Source organism: Camponotus floridanus, unplaced genomic scaffold (assembly GCF_003227725.1).
Source record: "Camponotus floridanus strain SB8 unplaced genomic scaffold, Cflo_v7.5 scaffold36, whole genome shotgun sequence".
Classification (NCBI taxonomy): domain Eukaryota; kingdom Metazoa; phylum Arthropoda; class Insecta; order Hymenoptera; family Formicidae; genus Camponotus; species Camponotus floridanus.
This window is the reverse complement of record NW_020229503.1, coordinates 1,126,724-1,151,032: the sequence shown is the minus strand read 5'-3', so window position 1 is coordinate 1,151,032 and position 24,309 is coordinate 1,126,724. Positions and strand designations below refer to the sequence as shown.

The window sequence follows — 24,309 nt, the reverse complement described above, 5'->3', positions numbered from 1 at the left end:
TAGCATTAATAAATTCGTGTATCGATTAATGTATAATTTTATTATGTCTTTAGATCGAAATTTTTTGAACGTTTTATCACAATGCAAGAATTATCTTTTTTTTTACTGATAAAAATTAAATGCAACAGACTTTTCTTTCACATTAATGAATAAATGAATTTTTGTGCAAGCCCGGAATAATTAATCAGCTCAGCTGTCGAAGGGATTGAACTTCGAAGGGATTGAGCGTGACTCCGGAAGACGCAACGCCTGATATATCGATACGTTATCGGCGTCGCCGGCGCTAAATCGATGCCACAGCTTGTTGTCAGGATCCCAGGTTGAATTGGGCGGCCTGTACAATCGAGGAATGTGCGAGGCGTTGCGAGTAATTCCAAAAACGTAGCTGTCATTTCCTGAAATCGGTTTAAATTACGCGTCAGCGTTCAACGTCGATAAAAATTCTCGGTGCCAAGTCTCGATTGTAGACGAAACAGTGTGGATTATTACATCAAACGGAAAAATTTGAGAAATTTGTATTATATAAACAACTTTTATACACACGGAGTGACCCATTTTTAATGATACATTGATATTTCTCGAAAACCGAGGCTTCCATCAAAAAATATTTTGTATACAAATTTGATGATTTTGAGAAGAATATAAGATGGTGCCATTAGTTTGATCTTGGATAAAAGTCATGAGGTTATCAAAGATATCTTCATTGTTAAATAAAAAAGCCATCCTAATTTATTTATATAAATCGATTCTTCATATTCGGTGTAAAAAATTAATAGAATAACATGACCGAAAATTAAATATATATTGGTTAAATATATATATATTGGTTTACGAAATATTTTATACTTTGACATAATTTTAATTGATAAACTATGAAATATCTCAATATTCATTTTTCGATTATTCTCCCTCAATTATACAAAAAATAATGAGAGGAAATAATGTAAAGAAATCATAATATTTTAAGGATGTTTGTACCTATTTCCAAAATATTAAGAATTTAATGAAAATTGTACAGAATATCCTTACATATGTTTAGAATCTTCAGTACAATTTTTAAATCGATTCACTAAAGTTCACAAGTTATAAGGATTTTAATTTGCACCGAATTAACATGTGTTCTTATGGGAAACGTATAACCACGTCGATTCAAATGACAAAAACACATGGAAATAATATTCAGAATTTGTTTAAAATTTGCAAAAGTTTAGATACAGAGGAAATATTTGGTCAAATAATATTATACAAGTACTAACTGGTTAAAAAGATATTAAATATAATTCAATGAAGTTAGCCATGTATCTGTCACACAAGGCGAAATTCTCTGCCAAAAGTTAATCATTTCGATGAACAAAATTCGGAATATTTCAGTAAAAAACGCAATATTAAAAAATACATCTTTTCCATACAATTTCTTACTCAAAATACACCAAAAATGGATATATTCATCAATATTGATTTTCAGCTACTTTTTGCTGGGATTGTATTATACATACAAAACATCCTTAAGAAATAATAGCTCGTTGCAAATTCATATTTTTTCTTGATATATATGTAAAGAAAAATAAATACATACATGAGGTAATTGTTTTTTATATAAAAATATTCTTTGCCATAGAGAAAACAAGTAAGGATCCTCTAGAAAAAACGTATGCATGTATTGATATGAGTAACTCGTATGCGAAGAGATATCTTATATAGGAAGCTAAGGTGAAAGGTATTCCCTTTACGAGGGTTTCCGTCGGAAGTTCAAGTCCACCATTCACGCAACCCTTATTACGAAGAAGTTTGCGAAAATACACGGGCGGATACGCAACCTTCCCCGCAAAGGGATACATCTCTCTCTCTCTCTTTGTTCCCATAGAAAAATGTATCTCTTCGCAATATGGGGAAAACTCAGAGGAGTATTTTCTCTTCTAAAGAAAATTTCTTTCGTGGAAAGGTTGACACGTATATTCGCGGAATCGTATGAAGGACTATCCCCCCTACGATGAGACGTATCTCTCTTTCCCTCCCTGTTGTATATGAGAATTTCCAGGAAGTATTTTTTCTCTCCCACGTGTCCCATGTGTATCTTTTCAAAAAACAGACTATCTTTTTTTTCAAAGAGAAACCTTTTTATGTATTAAACCATTGTTTTAATAAATTCCTCGAATTCGTTCTGCCTACGGATATCGTCCGTAGCCTTAGCACGTGTGAGTCCCCCTCTCCTTATAACTAGTGTTTGCTGTAGATAATTTCAAAATTATCTAGATAAAGATAAAGATAAAAATCCGTAAATTTATCTTAGATGAGATAAAGATGATTTTGCTTTTACTTAATCTAGATGAAAGATGAGATAATTATTGCGATAATCTAGATAATTATCTAGATATTTTTGTTTATTTTAGAAGACCATAAATATTTGTAAAAAATGTGACGCAGATTATAAATGGGATATTAAAATCATAAACAGATATTCTTTCTCTTTTCCTAAAGAATATTTAAATAATAGCAAAAAGGTATATAAATGATATGATAAATATTTATTAATTAATTTATATTTATAATATATTTATAATATATTAATAATATAATAATAATATATTTATAATATATTAATAATAATAATATAAAAAATATATTTTAGATATTTTAGATAGATTTTTAGAAGCATGCCTGGAAAACTTTTTTGCATAATGAAAACGTCATCTTAGACAATTTTTAGATAAGATGACATATATTTTTCATCTAAGATAAAGATAAAGGTACTTTGTATTTCTTCATCTAGTTAAAGATAAAAATAAGCCATTTCTTTATCTAGATGATTATCTAGATAATTTTATCTAGATACCAGCAAACACTGCTTATAACGCTCGTCATGTAATTACCTGTTGTTAGAGATCGCGAGGGCGATTGTTGCGGCGAGCTCACCAAAGGTGATAAGGGCTCGTAGGGCGGCGGCGGAGGCGAGGACGGCGACGGCGTAGGCGACGGCGGAGGTAACCTCAGGACGACATTCGGATCGAGACCGAGGGCTTTTAGAGATCTGCGGGGGTTTGCACGCACCCATGCCTCGAACAAGTCGACCGGCCAATCCGTCTGCGTCGACGCGTCGATCAATCTCTCTGGCGGATTCCAACAAATGGCGTCCGGGGGATGGGACGAACTCCTCGCGAGGACCCCGCTGCCGCGGCTCGCCGCCGGCGTCGGCAAATTCGGATTACTTTGGGGTGAGCAGGCGAGCATCTGCAATGCTTGAATGGCGTTGCGTACCTGTCGACCCATAGCGCATTAATTAATCTCGCGGCGAATACCTCTGAGTCTCCTGTTTATTTTTTTCTCTCTTGGATAACACAGTTCTATGCGAGCGATCAATTTTTCCCAAAAAAGAATGATTTTAATCTTTACAATAAATTCCTTTTAAAGATCGAAAGTATTAATAATATATTTAATTTTGCATGGAATATAAAAAATTATTAGCACAACACTTGTAATAGGATGAAATGGTACAATATGATCCAGGAAAAACGCTCTACTCATTGCTCAGACGTAATGAACTTACCAATAAGTATCGAAACAGTCGATAGTTAACAGTACACACAATTTGAAAACCGCACAGAATTCCTTTGAATGTGATTTAATATTTAAAAAATTACAAAATCAATCATTTTTATCAAAAATTATTTTTATTCGTTATAATTGAATATACCTAAAAACTTTTTTCATCAAAGTCTTTGGAAAAGCATCAATATTTCTAATATTCTCAAAAAGCTTATAATTATAGAATATTTTAATTAATCAAAAATTGATGCAATTATTAATTATAATATTAATAACTTTTTGTAAATTTCAACTACTAATTAAATCTGTTCATTATAAGTGTATTTTATATCGATTTAAGCAAATGTGGGTCATCATACCGTTATACCTAATAAATTACGTTAAAATAACTTTTTTAAATGCAATTTCCACTTTAAATTTTATTAAGCAGTACAAAAATTTTTAAGTTTGAAATCATGTTAAATATTATTTAAAAAAAGAAAAATTACTCCTTTTGTTGGAATTGTTTCGTTAAATCGTATATCAAAAAGTTATATCAGTTTAAGTAAAATTGAATTAGAAATTCGATTCTACCGAATGAATTTTTCTGAGTTAATTATTTTTTATTTATTTATAGACGTATTCGAAGTCAGAAAGTCTCGAAAGAAATTAAGTATCAGTAGCTGTTGAGTAAATATAAAACAATTTCGCATTCGTCTTAATGCGTTTGCGCTTTAAAATATAATGTATATAACATTATAAGAAATCTATGTATAAATAAGATACCTCGCTACTGAGCGTGGCAACGTCTTGATGCAATGTGGAAAACTGATTATCTAGTCTCTCGACCGATCCTCGAATGTGCTCCTCCATAGACTCCTGTACGATCACCTGCGCTGCCCTTCCTCCTCGTACCAAGACACCCCTTGCCGCTCGTCTCCCATCTCTATAGTCTTCCCTGATATATTAAATACAATTAATTTTGTTCGCACAATTAATTTTATTGTGCGATTATTTGATTCGAAATATCGGCAGCGTTTAAAATGGCATAGAAATCGCGGCACAAGAATTCCGAAAAATAAGGAATTTCTAAAGTGGATTATAGACATTCTGCTAAAATTTATCGATACCACCGGTATCTGAAAAGCCGGGTTGAAAGAACACGACTTTGGGATATGTATTTCACAATTCTTCGAGCGGAAAATCGTGTTATCCTATAACCGAGAGTCTCTTTCTTCGGAAAGGATATAGATAAATTGCGAACGCGTCGTGCAATTCGAGATATTTTTTCCTTATACTTCGTTCTTGCATTTAAATGCTACTTTCTCTTAATCACAGAATATTTTTATATCAGACTAAAATAGAATAGAAGTATATTCTGTACAAATATATCAGATAGATATTCTGTAGTACGTAACGAAAAAAGAGGGACTTAGTATATACATACTCTCTTATAGCAATAGTACTCCTTTCCGGAAAAAGTAGACTGCAGCAAGAAAAGATGTTTAACCGAGAAAAGGAGAAAAACAAAAAAAAGTTCGGAAACCGCTAGATTAACTTTTTTCCTACACTCTCACGTCCATCCATTATTTCAAGCTTTTTACACCATTAAAATTTTTACCCTCTGTTGTCGTTTACTTAACGCAGTCTTCTTCTTTTAATCGTTCTATATTTTATAAGAAAACGTTCTCTCTCTCTCTCTCTCTCTCTCTCTCTCTCGTAAAAAAAAAAAAAAATTACAGGTGAGTGAGCGAATGAGAGAGAGAGAGAGAGAGAGAGAGGGAGAGGGAGAGGGAGAGAGAGAGAGAGAGAGAGAGGGAGAGAGAGGGAGAGAGAGGGAGAGAGAGAGAGAGAGAGAGAGAGAGAGAGAGAGAGAGAGAGAGAGAGAGAGAGAGAGAGAGAGAGGAGACCGGGAACAAAAGTAACAACGTCATGAAAATAATAATCCTGCTACTGAACTATCTACTCCTACACAATGTCGAATAATTCGTACTATGTGTAATCAAACGCGTATGTCCCGATTCTCTTCCTTTTCAGTTAATTGTTGTAGAACGATCACACCGGTTGCACATGCAGGAATAAAATTAGCGTATTTGCATTATTCATCTAAGTATTTCTTGTTTTAATTTTTTTGTATCTATGCCTAATTTAAGTGTATATATTGGTGTAATTATTTGCCGGTGCATTCTTCTAAAATGTATTCATAAGTTTTTATAGTTGAATTGGCCAAGTCTTGCATCATATTTAGGTTATAATGCTTTTATTCTAAAAAATGTGTTGGAGGACAAAAGTAACACGACACTCTGTGGACGAAAGTAACATGTTTCAATGCTTAGAGTGTAAGGGCTGATCCCATAATAACTGTATCAAAGGCGATTCTTATTACGTATGCCATAATTGTGATTCGGATACCAATCTCTTTTGTATAAGTAGTTATCATACAATTTTTACACAATTAAACTATTATTTAGACTTAAAAAAGTACAAAACTGGTGTGATATTAAATATAATTATTTTATGATACTTATAATTATTTTGCTTAACGAAAATTATTTCTTTTAAGTTTTTCAAAGATGATAAAAATAAATATTTATTTTATTTTTTATTTTAATATAATATAATAGAAATTTATAATAAAAGTTATCTTGCTTAATGAAAGATTATAATAAAAGTTGCCCTAAATTGAAAAAAGTCATATTTATTTTATTTTTTCGAAAATAAGAACTGGTACTTTTATCCCCAGATTATGTTACTTTCGTCCCAGGCCTCCAGGATAAAAATGACAATCAACGTACTTGCGAAAAGCTAGTAGCTCTTTAAATATCTATCACTTGAGATTGAAACATAGATATAATAATAGAATAATAAATAGAGTTTTTTAATATATAATCTTTTTTGTTATGTCTCTAACGATAATTAATTAGTGACCTATAATACAAAAAATGTTACTTTTGTCCCCAGTCTCCTCTATATATATGATTATATATATATGATATATACATGATTTTGAGAATGCTTTTTTTAATGTACAATAAATATAGGTAAAGGACTTACCTGAACTTGGCATGTCGCGGACTCGAAGATGTATGAAGCGGTGATTTGTTCGGTGGTGATAAAGGGGAAGTTTCTCCCTCCTCGACTGCATTCTCGTCATCCTCGCTGATGGAGGGCAATGTCAATGATGGACCATTCACATCGGATTCCTGCTAAAATTCAGGCGACAACAGAACTGGTAAATTCAATGATTAAGCAAAATTTAAGTCGATAATTTTCATTAGACAACAACAACATATACATTCGTTCAAAAATATATCAGTATCAAAATATATTTGCCCACTTATTCAATATAAGCGCAATTTTTTTCTTTTGTATAAAATTGAAAGAAAAAAATAGAAAAGAATATTTTCTCAATATTTAAATATATCTTAAAATAGTTTTTCTCTATTATCATTCTCCGCTTTTAGTAACTGATAATACCTAATGTTTACAGCAATTCTCTATCTTTTTTTATCAGGACTGATAAAAAAATCTAATAAGTGGAAGCCATAGTAAATTTTGATTTTTACCTAATGAAACAAACTAGCAAAAACTATAAAAATAATTAATATGTAACATTAAAATATAACATTAAAATATATTTACATAACTTTATGCGAAAAACTATTTTTGCTTTAATTAAATCATACTAATCATTATAGTTTAAAGTAATAGAATATATATAATATTGTTTTTTAACTTAATTAATATGTAAATTTTTTAACGTAAAAGGTAGGTATAAATGTTACTAAATTTTATATTAAACTTTTAGTTTAATAATAAAATAAAAGATAAACAAAATTAAAGGCTCTCGAAATTAACAAATTAAAATAAAATATAGTAAGAGGCCATAAAGAGCCAACGCAGTTGAAAGGCGTTTTTTAAAAATTATCCATGAAAACGATCTTTCTTCTTTATTGACATCAAACGTTTCGGACTCAGTTCGAGCCTTCTTTAGTGATTCTGATAAGACAAAAAAGAACCAAATGATATAATATTAAAAACGCAATATCATTAATAGATAAGAGAGAAAAAAACATAGATTATACGTGCATAGTCTCAGAGAGCGACGCAAACTCGTCAAGGCAAGTCAACTCGAGAAAGTCAGATGCAAGTAGTCCTCTAAGCGTTGAATCTCCATAGTGATACGTTAAAGTTAAATACATCGATTTGTCGATAATCGAAAACATATCTAAGATATAATAATGTGTTGTTTGTTAGGACTGCTCTTGTCCTCAATGTATACAGATTGTTTTTGTTGACCACATTTTGACGTCATTTTATCGTTCGAATCTTTCTGCCTAGTCGGCTATGTGCGTGCTGAGTGTTCGTGTCGTTTCTGTTGCGTCTTCTCGAGTCCGAGTGAGTTGCCTTTGACTAATGTTGATTATCCTATTGCAAGGCTTTGTATCTACATCGTGTACATTTATTTTGTTAGTGTATCGCTCTTTGCGCTTTGCACTGCTTAGAGGGCTACTTGCATCTGGCTTTCTCGAGTTGACTTGCCTTGACGAGTTTGCGTCGCTCTCTAAGACTATGCACGTATGATGACTATGTTTTTTCCTCTCTTATCTATAATGATATTGCGTTTTTAATGTTATCTCATTTGGTTCTTTTTTATCTTATCAGAATCACTGAAGAAGACTCGAACTGAGTCCGAAACGTTTGATGTCAATAAAGAAGAAAGATCGTTTAATATGATTGTTTTCATGGATAATTTTAAAAAAACGCCTTTCAACTGCGTTGGCTCTTTATGGCCTCTTACTATATTTTATTTTAATTTGTTAATAATAAAAATGTAATAATAACAGAATTAACAATTTTTTCAGTACAGATTTATATGTATGCATTTATCTTTCAACATCTAACAAAAAATTAATTTATTTTGTATCGATTTTTATTGCGGATTTTATTTTGGACAAAGCTTAAATTAGAAAACACTGTCTCAAAATTGATGAATATTAAAAAAAGTTTTCTATTTATTTTAATATTTTTCAATAAAAAGGAACAGTTTTGTCGATTTTTCTGAAAATATCGGTTTTTATTACTAGCATGGATTTTATAAAAAAAAATGTGAAATTTTTATTCCTGTCTTTTATGAAAGTACATAGAGTTAATTACCTCTGCCTCGTATCCTTCGCGCAAATTATATGTAAGATCGTGTTGTATAACATGCGCAAACTCGTGCTGATATTCGGGATATAATCGGAGGACTTCAACTAAACCCTGCATGTGTATACATTTCAAATCACAATATGTTAGCGCTTTGACGTCGCAACTGGATTTTACTACGACGTCAACTGAGCCAGTTCCGGTCGTACCACCGCCGTTGTTTCCATATTGCTGATGAACATTTATATCGCAACCCACCAAATCACCCTTTCCTTAAAAAAAGAAAAAGAGAAAAAAAAGAATATACCATCGATAAATTTGTTCGTAAAATAATCATGTATCAAATAGCAAATCGATTCGAAAAAATCTTAAACTATATTGTAATGCAAAATCTATCAAATTCAAGCACTATCATTAACGATACAATTTAACGATGTGAAAATGCCGATTATTAATTATGAGAAATTAATTCTGTTAAACGCGGATATTGAATTATGCTTGCTATGATTTACCTAAAATTGCGACCACCATGTCATTTTGCACAACTTCCATGGATCCGTTACACAGATAATAGATGTATGAGAGCGCATCTCCTTTGTGAATGAGAAATTCGCCGGGGGCGCAAAAGTTGTTTCTAATATGGAGGGAGAGTAGCTTTAGACATCCCTGAGAGGCGGTTTCGAATATCGGTAAACTTAAAATCTCACGATGAAGATGCATCGAAACATCTCCTCGCAATTCCTCGGGAAATTGTTTAAGGGTCTGCACAAGAATTATTTCGTTTTGCAATAATAAACAATTATCGTACAAATTTTAAATTACTATCACAGTAATAATTTACTTTTTATCACAGTAATAATACAACATTTTAAATTTATTCCAATATATGTAATAATCAGTGTTTGCTAGTATCTAGATAAAATTATCTAGATAATCATCTAGATAAAAAAATAGCTCATCTTTATCTTTAATTAGATGAAGAAATACAAAGTATCTTTATTTTTATCTTAGATGAAAAATATATGTCTTATCTAAAAATTGTCTAAGATGACGTTTTCATTATGCAAAAAAGTTTTCCAGGCATGCTTCTAAAAATCTATCTAAAATATCTAAAATATATTTTTCATATTATTATTATTAATATATTATAAATATATTATTATTATATTATTCATATATTATAAAAATATATTATAAATATAAATTAATAAATAAATATTAATCATATCATTTATATACCTTTTTGCTATTATTTAAATATTCTTCAGGAAAAGAGAAAGAATATGTGTTTATGATTTTAATATTCCATTTATAATCTGCGTCACATTTTTTACAAATATTTATAGTCTTCTAAAATAAACAAAAATATCTAGATAATTATCTAGATTATCGCAATAATTATCTCATCTTTCATCTAGATTAAGTAAAAGTAAAATCATCTTTATCTCATCTAAGATAAATTTACGGATTTTTATCTTTATCTTTATCTATATAATTTTGAAATTATCTACAGCAAACACTGGTAATAATATAATAATTAAGAGAAGATCCGATCGAAAGAAGAATAGATTTTACCTCGTGTATATCAATGCCGTGATTTAACGACCAAATGGTTTGAAAATAATCCTGCATTCTCTGTTTGAGCTCTTCCGGGATCTGATGTAACACCAGAAAATCCTTAAGATCTCGTAATTTTGTTTGATACAAAGATCTTCTAGAGTACATTCTTTGAATAATTGCAGTAACATTACCGAATACGACGGCATGCATAAGAGCTGCAACGCAAATCGCATGTATAATATAATTCAATATAATCATATATATTTAATGTTCGTGAGATAAAGCTAACAATCATGTATTATGTATCATCGAAATACCGCGAAAAGAGATAATCTTCAATTAATTAGCATATGGCAAAATTTACTTTATCATCAATATATCAATGCATTATACAAATAACGTGTGTTAACTCATTATATTAGTAGACTTACCACCAATCAACATTGTGCAAATAGAAAAGAATTTTTCCGAGAATGTATTTGCCGAAACATTTCCGAACCCTACGGAAGTTAAACTACTACAAGTGAAGTATAATGCCGTTATATAGCTTTCTGTATGCGTAACGTTTTGTACAGAGATTTTCAATCTCTCAGCCAGAGTATGTAACCAACCTAGAACAGATTATAATTTCGTTGTTTTAGTTTAATCTGTAATACTCTAGACTGTTGAAAACTCTCTATATTTATAAGTGTACAGTACTAACATATTTTTATATAACTTAATAGAAATATTATCTGGTTGTGTATAAATATTAAAATTTGTACTTTTCTGCTATAACTCTTCTTAACTTCTTAACTTTTCCATTATATATTTATTTTTATAAAATATAAAATTAGAGATTTTTTACAGAATTTTTTACAGAATTTTTTTCTATTTTTTTCTATTTTTATTTTAGAAGACGTAGTTCTTTCGTAGAAAAATTTTCTCAACAACTATCGAAAAACAATCTTCCTACAAATTTTATGCATGAGCTTTCGTATCCATAGGATCATTTCTATGGTTACAAATCAACTCGCGCGATCTTGTGTGAAATGTAGAAACATGATTTCTTAAGACAGTAGTTGATAGAGTGGAAGAATTCTTATAGATCACTATGATCACTTTCAAATTAATTTCTATGTACATAGCACGTGCTTCTCGAAAGTAATCTAATTACTTTTACAGCATGTTGAACATTTCTGACTTCCCGATATAAATATCATCTGTAAAATATGTATCTATATAAAATTTTGGGATTGAATGATATACTAAATTTTGGGATTAAATGATATACTAAAATTGTTATGCGGAATAAAGATAGAAAAAGTCGATCATTTCAAATATTTAGATTATACATTGAAGATAAATATAATGCAACAGATAAAAATATTAAGAAAAAGATTAAAAGGCTATGAAATAAATCTAGAATATAGAAAAGCAAAGAAAATTTGTCGGAGACTGTAAGAAAAGGATATGTTTACTATTCAATAAATAATATCTTAATGTACGGAATAGAGATTTGGAGATGGAAAGAACATGAAAAGGGCCAGAATAAATTTATAAAAGAGACATTAGGATTAAATTGGAACACCAGATTATATTGTTAAGAAATAAAAAGGCAGTTGTTGAAAATAGAAACAGATAGAAGAGAAATTAGATTTAAGAAAAAAATTGGAGAGAAATAGAACAATAATACGGAAAAAATGTTTTAGGAAAATAAAAAAAATAATGAAACTAAAAATAGATGGGAGACAGATAGAGAAATGTGTTTTCATAGGAATGGAATATATATATATAGGATAAAAATTAAAAGATTAAAAGAAGAAAAAAAGGAAAAGTTCGAAGTAATATATAAATTCTCTAAAAGAGATGTAGAGACTGAAAAATATATATAATATAAGACTGATATAAAAGTTAGACAGAGGAACTCCCCTTAAAATACTTCAAAAGAAAAACAGAAAGTCAGAAAAATTTTCGAAAATTATGAGATTTAAATAAATTATGAGATTTAATATAAAAGTTCCGTAATAAATTTTGTCATAAACGAAAAAAAGATAAATATAGAATATATTTGAATCAAAATATTAAAAAATATTTAACAACAAATTGTACACATCAAAATATTAAAAAATATTTAACAACAAATTGTACACTGAAAATAAGAAAGAATACGAGAATAAATCAAGTCTTCTGGCAGAAAGAGACTCAATAAAGAAAATTGTAAGGGCGAGAAAAGAGAATAAGACCAAAGAAAATCTAGAAAATAGACTTAGGCGAGAAATAAGAAAATAAGTTCAAAGAAATAATTTAAAATCTTGTGCAATCATTATAAAAAGCTAACTATCAAATTAACTTATTAGATAAAGATTAATTAAGCTCAGAGGCATTACTATGTCAATCTTATATTCTATATGCATATCACTATTATACTATAAACACTGAGAAATTAATTTATTTAGTAGAAAAAAAACTTTATCCAAATCAAAAGACAGGAAACAGATAAATATCTATCTACTAAAATTGTTCTGGAAAAACTCACCCAAGTCCCAATCTTTATCATTTCGCAATCTCTCCTTTTCGGCGATGACATACCAGATACAAGCTAACCAATGCGCGACCAAAATGAAAAAAAGCATTAGCATTGTTAATATTACCGCGCTATATTGCGAATATCTATCCATCTTTTGTAACAGACGTGCGAGTCTCAGTAATCTTGTGAGTTTCACTAAATGGATATTACTGTGAGCTGAGTCCTGTAACAAAAATCAATAAAGAAAAAATATGTAACAGATAACACAGGCCTGCAAAAAGGGGGTCAAAATTTCTTTTTAAGATGTTATAGTGATTTTTGACATAATTTTGTGCGCTGAATCCGAATCTGGCCGCCGAATTTGCGTAGCACGTCAGGTTTTTGCGTAGCACGTCAGGTTTATTTGTAGTTGAATAGTCCAAAAATCACTATTTTGGCCAATTTCATGAATTTATTGTGAGTAAACCAAATTTTTTGAAATATTTCTGTCAATGGCATCGTATAGTACTCACCTTCATCTTTCGAATCCACACTTTCGATTACCGCCGCACGATTTTTTTTCGCTCAGGTATACAAGTCATAAGACTGGTCTTGCATAGGGATCTAATAAGTCATTCTAAATCAACTGTGCCACCTCTTTATTTCACTAATCACAATTACAACATTTCACGAATCAAAATTAGGGTAAAAATACAACAAAACATTTTTAAATACCTACTGTCACCTTTTGAAATTAAAAATGGCGCATCCAATATGACGAATAGAATCACAATAAAAAGGCATAAAATTTAGAAAAATTTATCAAAATGTGTAACAACTGTATTAGATATTTCTTTACAATACTTTTTTAGACAACCGAATCTAACATATGTCAGTCTTTTCAACTTTCAACATCATGGATCTACCATATTGATGTCTATATAAATTTTCTTTAACGTAAATTTTTTTACGTCATAATTATATATCTCAGCGAAGAAAAATCGTGCGGCGGTAATCGAAAGTGGATTTGAAAGGCGAAAGTGAGTATTATACGATACCATTGGCAGAAATATTTCAAAAAATTTGGTTTCCTCGCAATAAATTCATGAAATTGGCCAAAATAGCGATTTTTGAGCCATTCAATTACAAATTACTCAAAAACGTGACGTGCTACGCAAATTCAACGGCCAGATTCGAATTCAGCTCACAAAATTACGTCGGAAATCGACTATTGCATCTTAAAAAAAAACCTCGCAGGCCTGTGTAATCGATACCGATTATGTTAAAATTAATATTTTATTGAAATTTAATAATATATTAATCCTGATATGTAAGGTATTGATTTTCTATTACATATGGGCAGAATTAATTAGCTCAGCCTCTCTTCGTCGGGTCCATGCCTAGCGGAAATTCGAAATTGGTAATTACCACAAAACTGATATTAGGATGCATATAATACATACTGAAGCTCTATGCGTAAATTTCTCCGGGCTCCTGATTCAAATAATCCAATTTACGTCTTGCGCTAGCATTTTTTTTCCATTTTATTATTAAAACACTTAAATTAATAATTGGAAAACGCTATAAAGTTTTAAAGCTAATCTTTCGGGAAACATTGCGAATTAAATTTTAGAAGAGAACTTACTGTATATTAGACTCCACTTTCTATAAGAAGTTAATGGACTAGCCCATAAATCTATCTGTAAGCGGATGAAGATACGAACCTCGCCGCTGTAAACGTCTGAAGCGTAGAGAAAATCAAACGGCAATGCTGCTACGAGATCAACAAAGAACCAGCCTTTCACGTAGTTGACGGCGATGCTTCTGCTATTGCTGACGACTTCACCCTTTCTACTCACGTACGTTGTTCTAAAGTTCAAAAGGATATCTGTGGAAGAATAATGGAGTATACATTCGCAATGAACACAATCTCTCGAATAATCGAAATCTTTCAGGAACGCGAGACAATATCCCTTTGAAATAGTTCGACAGTGTTTGCTGTAAATAATTTTAAAATTATCTAGACAAAGATAAAGATAAAAATCTGTAAATTTCTCTCATATAGATGAGATAAAGATGATTTTGCTTTTACTTAATCTAGATGAAAGATGAGATAATTATTGCGATAATCTAGATAATTGTCTAGATATTTTTGTTTATTTTATAAGACTATAAATATTTGTAAAAAATGTGACGCAGATTATAAATGGGATATTAAAATCATAAACACATATTCTTTCTCTTTTCCTAAAGAATATTTAAATAATAACAAAAAGGTATATAAATGATATGATAAATATTTATTTATTAATTTATATTTATAATATATTTATAATATATTTATAATATATTAATAATAATAATATAAAAAATATATTTTAGATATTTTAGATAGATTTTTAGAAGCTTGCCTGGAAAACTTTTTTGCATAATGAAAACGTCATCTTAGACAATTTTTAGATAAGATGACATATTTTTTACTTAAGATAAAGATAAAGATACTTTGTATTTTTTCATCTAGTTAAAGATAAAGATGATCAATTTCTTTATCTAAATAATTATCTAGATCATTTTATCTAGATACCAGCAAACACTGTAGTTCAAACACATTTTAGAAAATTGTCTTGTAACTATAGCAATTTCTTAGACGCGAAAAAAATAATTGAGATAGATAAATGATTAGCAAATACTGTGACATCGCATATGTTTTGTATTTAATCAATTTAGATGATAAAAACAGGATTTGTATCTGAATTGTCTCAATAAAATTTAGAAAAAAAATCATTCTATGACATTCCTTAAGACTAATTATACTTGTTATAAAGTTTGATTGTGCTGCACAAAACCATTTCCCACAAAGATGGTTTTATCTAGTAAGGAATTCACATTTATTTTATTTCAATGTAGTGATTAATATTTGATAATAGAATCTAAATTTGCCAAAAGGTATTAGAATTACCGAGAGTTGCTGCTACAAATTCTATAAGCAATGTTTTAATAGATAAAATAAATAAACGTTAAATTTTAACGTGACATTTATCTAGTTCACTAGATGTCAACAAGACATTTCTTCAAATCCATATAAAATGTCGAAAATTAACACCGAAGGAACAAACAGACTTTAATTCAAGCATTTTATAATTGCAATTACGATTTTCCGATGAGAGACTCTTCGTTTGCTTGGAATATCTCTAAACTGTATCCGTTTATAAAAAATTGCCAATTAAGCACTTTTTCATGAAATAGTAGATATTGATCCCGACGAGGCGTGACAATAATCGTAATTGCGAGTGAATGTAAATGCGGAGTCTGTGCCTATACACCATCTAACTAAATCTCAAGCTAAGAGGAGAAACTGGCTTTTCTGCTTGTTGTCCTGCCAAGTTTCTGTTCGCGCAAACGTATCAAGCAGCTGAACAAAACTTTAGCTTTGTGCAATGAATACCTTTTAATCCCGTTTACAAATTGGATTTTAGCCACAAATTCACGTTCCACGTCCACTTATCTAAAACCTTATTTAAAAGTTGCAGATTGTTGATGTTTTATATATTATACGTCGATACGCGCGAAATATCGCTATTCATTGAGTCTCTACATTAGTTCTAATATGTTAAAACTTGTTGCGAAAATTCAAAATACATATATTTTGAAGCGTAGGTTGACAGTAAATATAAAAAGTTTATTTTTATTTATATAATGCAGGCAATTTTTTATACAAATTTTATTTATCTCGTTTAATTTGACGACAGCGCAATTTTGTTTGACAGTTAAAATCGATATTGGACTGAGAGCATATTGAAAACGCTTGTGTTGTTTATTTATTGAAGCTCAACACAATATAGTATCCACGATTAATATTGCGGAACTGCTTACATCAACGTTCCAGAGTGCTGGCTTGCAGACTAGCCTCAATATTGCGAACAATTGAAAAAAATGTAATCAAAGGATCGGCATTATAATCCCATTGTCAAACGATTTTCCACAGGCAAAGGCTCTCTCTCTCTCTCTCTCTCTCTCTCCCTTTTTTTTCATCATTATTAAATTTCCTTAATTGACATATTTCGTTAACTTTCTTTTAATCGAAATGTAACAATAACCTTGCTCACTTAATTGATTCGAAACATGTGAGTTGCTTTGTCGGTACCTACATCTTTTTAACGCATCGTCACCTAATTGAAAAGATTTTATAGAAAATACATTCAGAGAATTTCGTTTGGATATCACGATGTAAATCAATGTTATAGGGATTTCTAGTGTTCGGAGAGAGAGACTGCCGACAATTGAATCGAATACCACTGCCTTTATAAAGCAGAATAGAGCAAAAAAGAGAGGATGGCTGATCGCTTCTCTTGGCTTAACGAGCTCCACGTGTTGCCAATTGAAAGGAAGATTTTCTCTTCGTTTCCTTTTCGGAAACATTATTCCAAAATAACGAGAGCAAATGATGTCTGTTAGGAGATAATTATATTCCAAATCTTGATTTTTTTCATTTATTTGATAATTTATATGTTTTATTTGATAATTTATATGCTTTCTTCTCTTATGTAATTGCTTATAACAATGTTTAATTATAATTTTAATGCATTAGTGCATGTTATATATACATGTAAATTATACATATACAGGGTGTATAAAAAGTACCGGGACGGTAAAATATCTCGAAAACTAAGCATTCCAGAAAACAATTTTTCAGATAAAAGTTGTAGGATTTCAAAAGATCTATTTACTGGCGCTATGAGTTTAACCTTAGATAGCGTCGCCAAGGTCAGAGCAAGGCCACCTAGAATTTTTTTAATGGAACCTCCTATTTTTTTATTGCATATTCTTATAGCTCATCTCGAGAGCTTTCCAAAACACTATAATTAAGTTAGTTTTCATCAAGTACTTTTCGAGTTATGAGGCTTAAAATAATTTCTTAATTTTACATAAACCGTAAAATATCTTGTAAAATATTCATTTTTCGATTATCTTACCTTAATACCTTTATGTACAAAATAATAAGAGGAATGAATTGATGTAAAAAAAACACATAGTTGTTTCGAAGAAAAAAATATGTAATTTGGAATTAATAATATTTTTTCTTAAAAATGGCGACGCCACCCAAGGTTAAACTCATAGTGCCAGTAAATAGATCTTTTGAAATCCTACAACTTTTATTTGAAACATTTTTTTCTGGAATGCTTAGTTTTCGAGATATTTCATCGTCCCGGTGCTTTTTATAGATCCTGTATATTATGTGCATTCGCATAATTTGCCGATGTTAAATCGATATCAGGGGAGTAAGAAACTAATTAATTTCTTAATAATTGATTCGTTCATCAGCGTGTCGGAATAAAAGCTTCAGCAATTCACATGTCTTCTTTACATAGCAAACTCATTTACTTGACAAAACGATTTAAGCAAGAGAATTGTAGAACAAGGAGATAAAGTAAGATCTAAAAGGAACGTGAGAGGATCGAAAATTGGAGGTAGGGTATACTCACCGATAATGAAGAGCGCTTCGACGACGACGTCACTGACCATGGTAGGCCTATCGATGTTAATGAAACTTGCGTTATAGGGAACGATTATTGCCACGTAAAAGGTCGCGATGAGGATCAGCCAATCCCAGCAGGATTTGAAACCACCGTAATGACTAAGGATAAATTGCGACTTTTTGATCGCCGACGTTTTGTATTCTGGTAAAGGTAGTTCAGTTGAATGTAGAAGCGTCTAAAATAACGTAACGCAGAGTAAAAGGGTTAAAAGAGCTTTTATTTATATTATTTAATTTTTTCAATGCAAATCTTGAAAAATTAATATTCACAATAAAATATTATTATGAATACTAATTAATTGTGAAATACGAGCTTCTTCTACTGATACCCTTCTTTGTTAATGAACTTATACATATACATGTATCATTCGCGAATAAACGTAATAATTATCAACTTGCAACATATAACAAACGATGTATATTACTAGCGATAAATTCTCATTACATTTAATTGAATTAAAATATGTTTATTGTTCGTTGCAATTTGACTTGTGTTGTTTGTAAAAACAAAAAAATTAGTAGTAATTTTGAAAAAAATATATAAACGTACATTGTTTAGCTTAATTTTGTGCTTATTGTCCTGCTTGTAATGGCCTGACAGTTGATAAAGGACGGCGCGACTTCTTCTCCTACCGTAATTGGAAGGCGGTGCCTCAGGGTCAATATTGCCATTTGAGTCTGTGGAATTGTAAATTATGCTATTATTAGACCAGAGAATATGCATATAATCACGTCAAAGCGTCCTGAAGGACAAAAATATCGCAAAAAAATTATAATTAAAACAAATGCATGTAAATATATTTTACGAAAGCGTTTCTCGATGAAAACGTCTTCGAATCTTGATTATTTTAAAACGTTTGTAACTATGTAACATTGCACAAGAAAAATTCAATACATAAATTTATAAAAAGCGATATATATAATATATACATATACAATGAAAATAAACAAAATTTTTGTTGCATAATAACATATTTTTCAATTGGTGAATTGCTCCGTGTTTTGTGGATATCTTGTGAGAAGTTTGTTACCGACTAATACAATTTTGCAATTAATTCATAAAAATCTAATTCGAATACAATCATATTAATAACATTATAATGTAATAGAACGAATTGAAAGTTGCACAAGTTACCGAGACTAATTTTGATATTGTCTTATCTTGCCTCGAAATTTAAGCTAAATCTAAAATCAAGAGATCAGATTTTTAATTTTTAGCTATCAAGACTAAGACATACATATATAAATAAATAAATATATATATATATATATATATATATTGTTTATTTATTTATTTTGCATTTTGGGAATTATACGAATAATATAAATAGTAATAAAAAGTTACTTTAAATTATATTATAAAAATTATGTTAAATATACTTTAAACAATGTATTAGTTTAAATATATCTTTATTATTTTAAACAAATTGCTCAATTGTTCAATAAATATTACTTTAAACAAATTATTAAATTGGATAAAAATTGTTATTAAAATCGAAATGAGACTACAAGACGAGATTTTTTACTATAAAGATTCACTCAAGATGAGATTAAAGTTTTCGAAAATTTTCAATACCCCCCCCCTCCCTCCCCTCTCAATACATATATATTTACGAATATGTGTATAATATTGTTCTATCTTGAGGCTTGTGTAGCAACCTAAACAAGATTAAGAATAAATTTTTCAATATCATCAACTCAATCATTGATTGACGTTCGGCCACAAACTTCGATATTGCAATAACAATTTGTGCAGCGTGTTGCGTGTTCGCGGTGCTCGAAGTTGTGAATCGTTAAAACGGCGTTGTGAGAGAAAGAAAAGGGCCAAATTCCTACCCATCCTGCGATGCAAATTCGAGTCGAGTATATTTTGGCACGACGCATCGTGAGAACGCATCCTCATTAAAATCGATCCACTTGCGATTTATTTAGCAGCGAAGCATGGTTAGAACTCACCACTATCGTGCAACTCACAGAGCTGAAGATTCTTGGTGTGCGTGATGTCTTTGTGCGAGGCCAGGAACAGAACGACGTCGCCTTTCTCGTTTTTTATCGGAACAATGTCGAGTAGGCAATCGAATGGACTTCCTGCAAGTCGAGAGGGACCGTTTATCGAAAGCAAGCAAAATCGAAATGATATGATCAGTCGTTAATTTTAGAACAAATGTCTGTAGAGATGCGGAACGATGAATGCTCCGCTACTGACATGAGAACGAAAGAGATAATAAGTTTTGATATTTGTATCCTATATATTATGCGTAACATACGCGCATGCACAAAAAGAATAAAATAAGAAAAAAATTATGAATTACATCAATTTCATTTTTTGCTAGGTTTGTCATTTTTAAGTAATGAAAATGTCAAATAAGAGCTGAAACGCACTAATTAGACTGCAAGAAAAAATGTATATTAAAAAAATATATTATATAAAATATATATTTAATTTTAATTTTAAATAATATAATAATAATATTAGTACGGATGAGTCGGACCATTTTTTAATCCATGTTCTGCATTTTATTTTTTAAAGCCAGATATTCTTTTCGAAGAATTACGGAAAGCACCAGGAAAAGCGGAAAAAAGGAATATTTGTTATACAATATATTTCTATTTTTTACATATAAAATACAGTAATTATACGATAGAAAAAAGATCGTTTTATTAAATGTTTCCCAGAACAATGGAATTATTACGAATATTGTGCGCATCAATGTGGTCTACAATAGGAATGTCATCATATAGAAAAGGATTCTTCTCAGATACTCTTTTCGAAGAATTACGGAAAGCACCAGGAAAAGCGGAAAAAAGGAATATTTGTTATACAATATATTTCTATTTTTTACATATAAAATATAGTAATTATACGATAGAAAAAAGATCGTTTTATTAAATGTTTCCCAGAACAATGGAATTATTACGAATATTGTGCGCATCAATGTGGTCTACAATAGGAATGTCATCATATAGAAAAGGATTCTCATTCCCGTCACATTCCTTTTGACCCTTTATTTGCGAGGCATTCTTTTTGCAGAACCCGATTTATGTTTGGAGCTCTTATTTACGCTTATAACGCATTTTTATAAACAGATGACTTTTTATAAACAGACATTTTTATAAACAGACGACTTTTTATAAACAGTAGTTCGGAAAATAATTTGATTTTTGAAAAAAATTATTGCAAATGCATTTTTCGTAATGCATAATATCGAAAGAATTTGTGAATCGACAATTAATTTATACGCAAACGCGCGACTAATGAAACAATTAAGTCAGTAGCCATCATCGGAGAAATAAATAAGGTCAAAGTAATGATACAAAGTACATTGCGGAAGGCGCGTCCCGATTAACTTTAACGTAGACTGATTTTTCTCGTTGCGAGAAAAAAGTGAAAAATACCAGTGGCGCCCAGACACGAGATTACTTCATTTAATTTTGAATGATGAGTTTTCTTTAAAAATATCGGGCTTTTTAATATTCGCTTAAGAAATTGATATGTTTCTTCATCATACTCGAAATATTCTTTAGTTAAATTTTTTATATTCAAAGTAATTCACATAAAAAAAATAAATTATAATAAAATTAACATATTTTTTCTTTCCTTTGTCAATTAGTTAATTCTTATTGAAGTTGGAACGAGAAGAAAGAATATGACATTACAATATTTTATTAAAAAGAATATGACGTTACATTAATATTTTTATTAGATCTAAATTTCGAGATGTAATATTCAATTGTTTTAATAAAATAAAATATTTAATTTAGTGACTTTTGCAAGATAATTTAATATTAAAGTTTGCGATATTTCCCGACTAATTTCCATGTTTTTATCAGGCAAAGATGTACTATTTTGATGGGATAGAAACAAACAAGTCGTCTTTATGTATATTGATTGTGTAACTAAAATATTTGAATAATTTATGGTTTATTCGAAATATTCGATATATCGAAATATTCTTTGGATAAATTTTTTATATTCAGAGTGATTCACTTAAAAAAAAATAAAAATTATAATAAAATTGATATATTTTCTCTTTCCTTTGTTTAATTAGTTAATTCTTATTGAAATTGGAACGAGAAGAAAAAATATGGCATTACAATATTTTTATTAAAAGAAATATGACATTACAATATTTTTATTAAATCTAGATTTTGAGATGTAATATTCAATTGTTTTAATAAAATAAAATATTTAATTTAGTGACTTTTGCAAGATAATTTAATATTAAAGTTCGCGATATTTCCCGATTAATTTCCATGTTTTTATCAGGCTCCAAGCTGTATTATTTTGATGGGATAGAAACAAACAAGTCGTCTTTATATATATTGATCGTGTAACTGAAATATTTGAATAATTTATGGTTTATTTTTTCTCCATATTTTCTCTAAGGGAAATACCATATAAAAATAACATTTATTTATATGAGAGAGATTAGTCTCTCGCCATATTATAAGAATAACATTGATTGCACTTTCTTTCCTAACCAACCATGAAAATCTACTGCACATGAAGTAGAGAAAATACCCAGGGCTTGTCTTGGTTTCCTATTTTACAACCGAAGTAATGGTGATATGCTATCTTGATTAAGGGAGTAATTGCATGTTTCCGAGATGAAAAAGTCACTTCACCATACTCATAACAAAAATTGTCGACATATTTGCGGCATCTTGGAAATAAAATGTAAAACAAAGTAAAATGTTCAAAAATAACTTCACAAAAAGAGAACAAATTTACATATATAGCTAGTTTAATAAACAATTTAGCTTCCATTTCAATCATATATTTGGGCTCAGTATGATGTCAACCTAAATTCTTTATCAAATTTCCTTGATAAAAATTGAATATGTCTCTAAAAGAAGCTGTATCATATAAATAAGAGCTAAGAATTTTGACTACTATATTCTTTTTTTTTATATTGGGTTGTCCGGAAAGTCCGTGCGGATTTTTAAGCAAAATTCGAATGAAAAAATTTTGTTGTTAAAAGTTATTTCATTCTGTGATATATGCACCATTATTTTGCACAATACTTTTCCATCTTTCGGGTAATTTCATAATTCCTCTCTCATAGAAGTCTTGGGTTTTTTCGGCAAAGAAGCTGTCCAAGTAGTTTTTGAGGAGTTGCAAAGAAGCAAAGTTCAAACCATTAATTGAGTTTTGTAGCGACCGAAATAAATGAAAATCCGAGGGTGCAATGTCGGGGGAATACGGTGGATGAGGCAAAACATCCCAGCCAAACGCCAATAATTTTTGGCGAGTCTGCAAACTTGCATGAGGTCTGGCGTTATCATGATGAAAAACGACGCCTTTCCTATTGATCAATTCCGGACACTTTTTGGCGATTTCTATCTTCAATTTATCCAACTGTGAACAGTACTTGTCCGAATCGATGGTTTCGTTGTCCGGTAGTAGCTCATAATATACTATCCCCTTCCAATTCCACCAAATGCAGAGCATTACCTTTTTCGGATGTAAGCCTGCCTTCGAAGTGGTTAATGGCGGTTCACCTCGCTTGCTCCACGACCTTTTACGCTCGACATTATTATAAATTATCCACTTTTCGTCGCCTGTTATGATGCGTTTTAAAAATGAATCGTATTCATTGCGTTTGTATAGCAAATCGCTGATGGAAATGCGGTCAATACGATTTTTCTCAGTTAAGTCGTGCGGCACCCAAACATCAAGCTTTTTTACCATCTGGAGCTTGTTTAAATGTTCGGAAACAGTTGATTTGCCAATGTTTAACCTCGCTGCGATTTCCTGAACTGTGATCTGCCGCTCGGAATCGATTAAAGCTGTTATTTGGTCGACATCAGTGGTGACTGGCCGACCAGAGCGAGGAGCATCTTCAATATTCATTTCTCCTGAACGAAATTTAGCAAACCACTTCTGACACATGCGATCACTTACGGCATCTTCCCCGTATACGGCACATATTTTTTTTCGAGTTTGTGTCGCGTTCTTTCCTTTACGGAAATAAAAAAGCATTATGCATCGAAAAAACACGTTATTTCCTTCCATCTCTAAACTAATGTCAAGTAAAAAGTTTTTAATTTATTG

At 30.4% G+C, this 24,309-nt stretch overlaps 1 protein-coding gene and 1 long non-coding RNA gene across 2 annotated transcripts in view; one reads left to right on the top strand and one right to left on the bottom strand.

Annotated features, from left to right (window-relative positions):
* Positions 1-56: 56 nt before the first annotated feature.
* The window catches only part of LOC105258066 (potassium voltage-gated channel subfamily H member 8), a 47,916-nt gene continuing 23,663 nt past the window's right edge, over positions 57-24,309 (bottom strand). The window contains exons 4-16 of the mRNA XM_011269126.2: positions 20,211-20,342; positions 18,805-18,932; positions 18,202-18,430; positions 14,443-14,606; positions 12,749-12,962; positions 10,662-10,841; positions 10,246-10,445; positions 9,183-9,432; positions 8,680-8,942; positions 6,577-6,728; positions 4,309-4,480; positions 2,871-3,255; positions 57-395 (exon numbers count right to left, since the gene is read on the bottom strand). Of these exons, the coding sequence (XP_011267428.1) occupies positions 190-395; positions 2,871-3,255; positions 4,309-4,480; positions 6,577-6,728; positions 8,680-8,942; positions 9,183-9,432; positions 10,246-10,445; positions 10,662-10,841; positions 12,749-12,962; positions 14,443-14,606; positions 18,202-18,430; positions 18,805-18,932; positions 20,211-20,342 (2,675 nt within the window). The 3' untranslated portion in view covers positions 57-189. The remainder of the gene's footprint in view (positions 396-2,870; positions 3,256-4,308; positions 4,481-6,576; positions 6,729-8,679; positions 8,943-9,182; positions 9,433-10,245; positions 10,446-10,661; positions 10,842-12,748; positions 12,963-14,442; positions 14,607-18,201; positions 18,431-18,804; positions 18,933-20,210; positions 20,343-24,309) is intronic.
* Positions 7,635-8,371, top strand: LOC105258065. The gene is made up of 3 exons (XR_889713.3): positions 7,635-7,920; positions 7,997-8,100; positions 8,188-8,371. It is a non-coding gene; the product is annotated as an uncharacterized LOC105258065 (long non-coding RNA).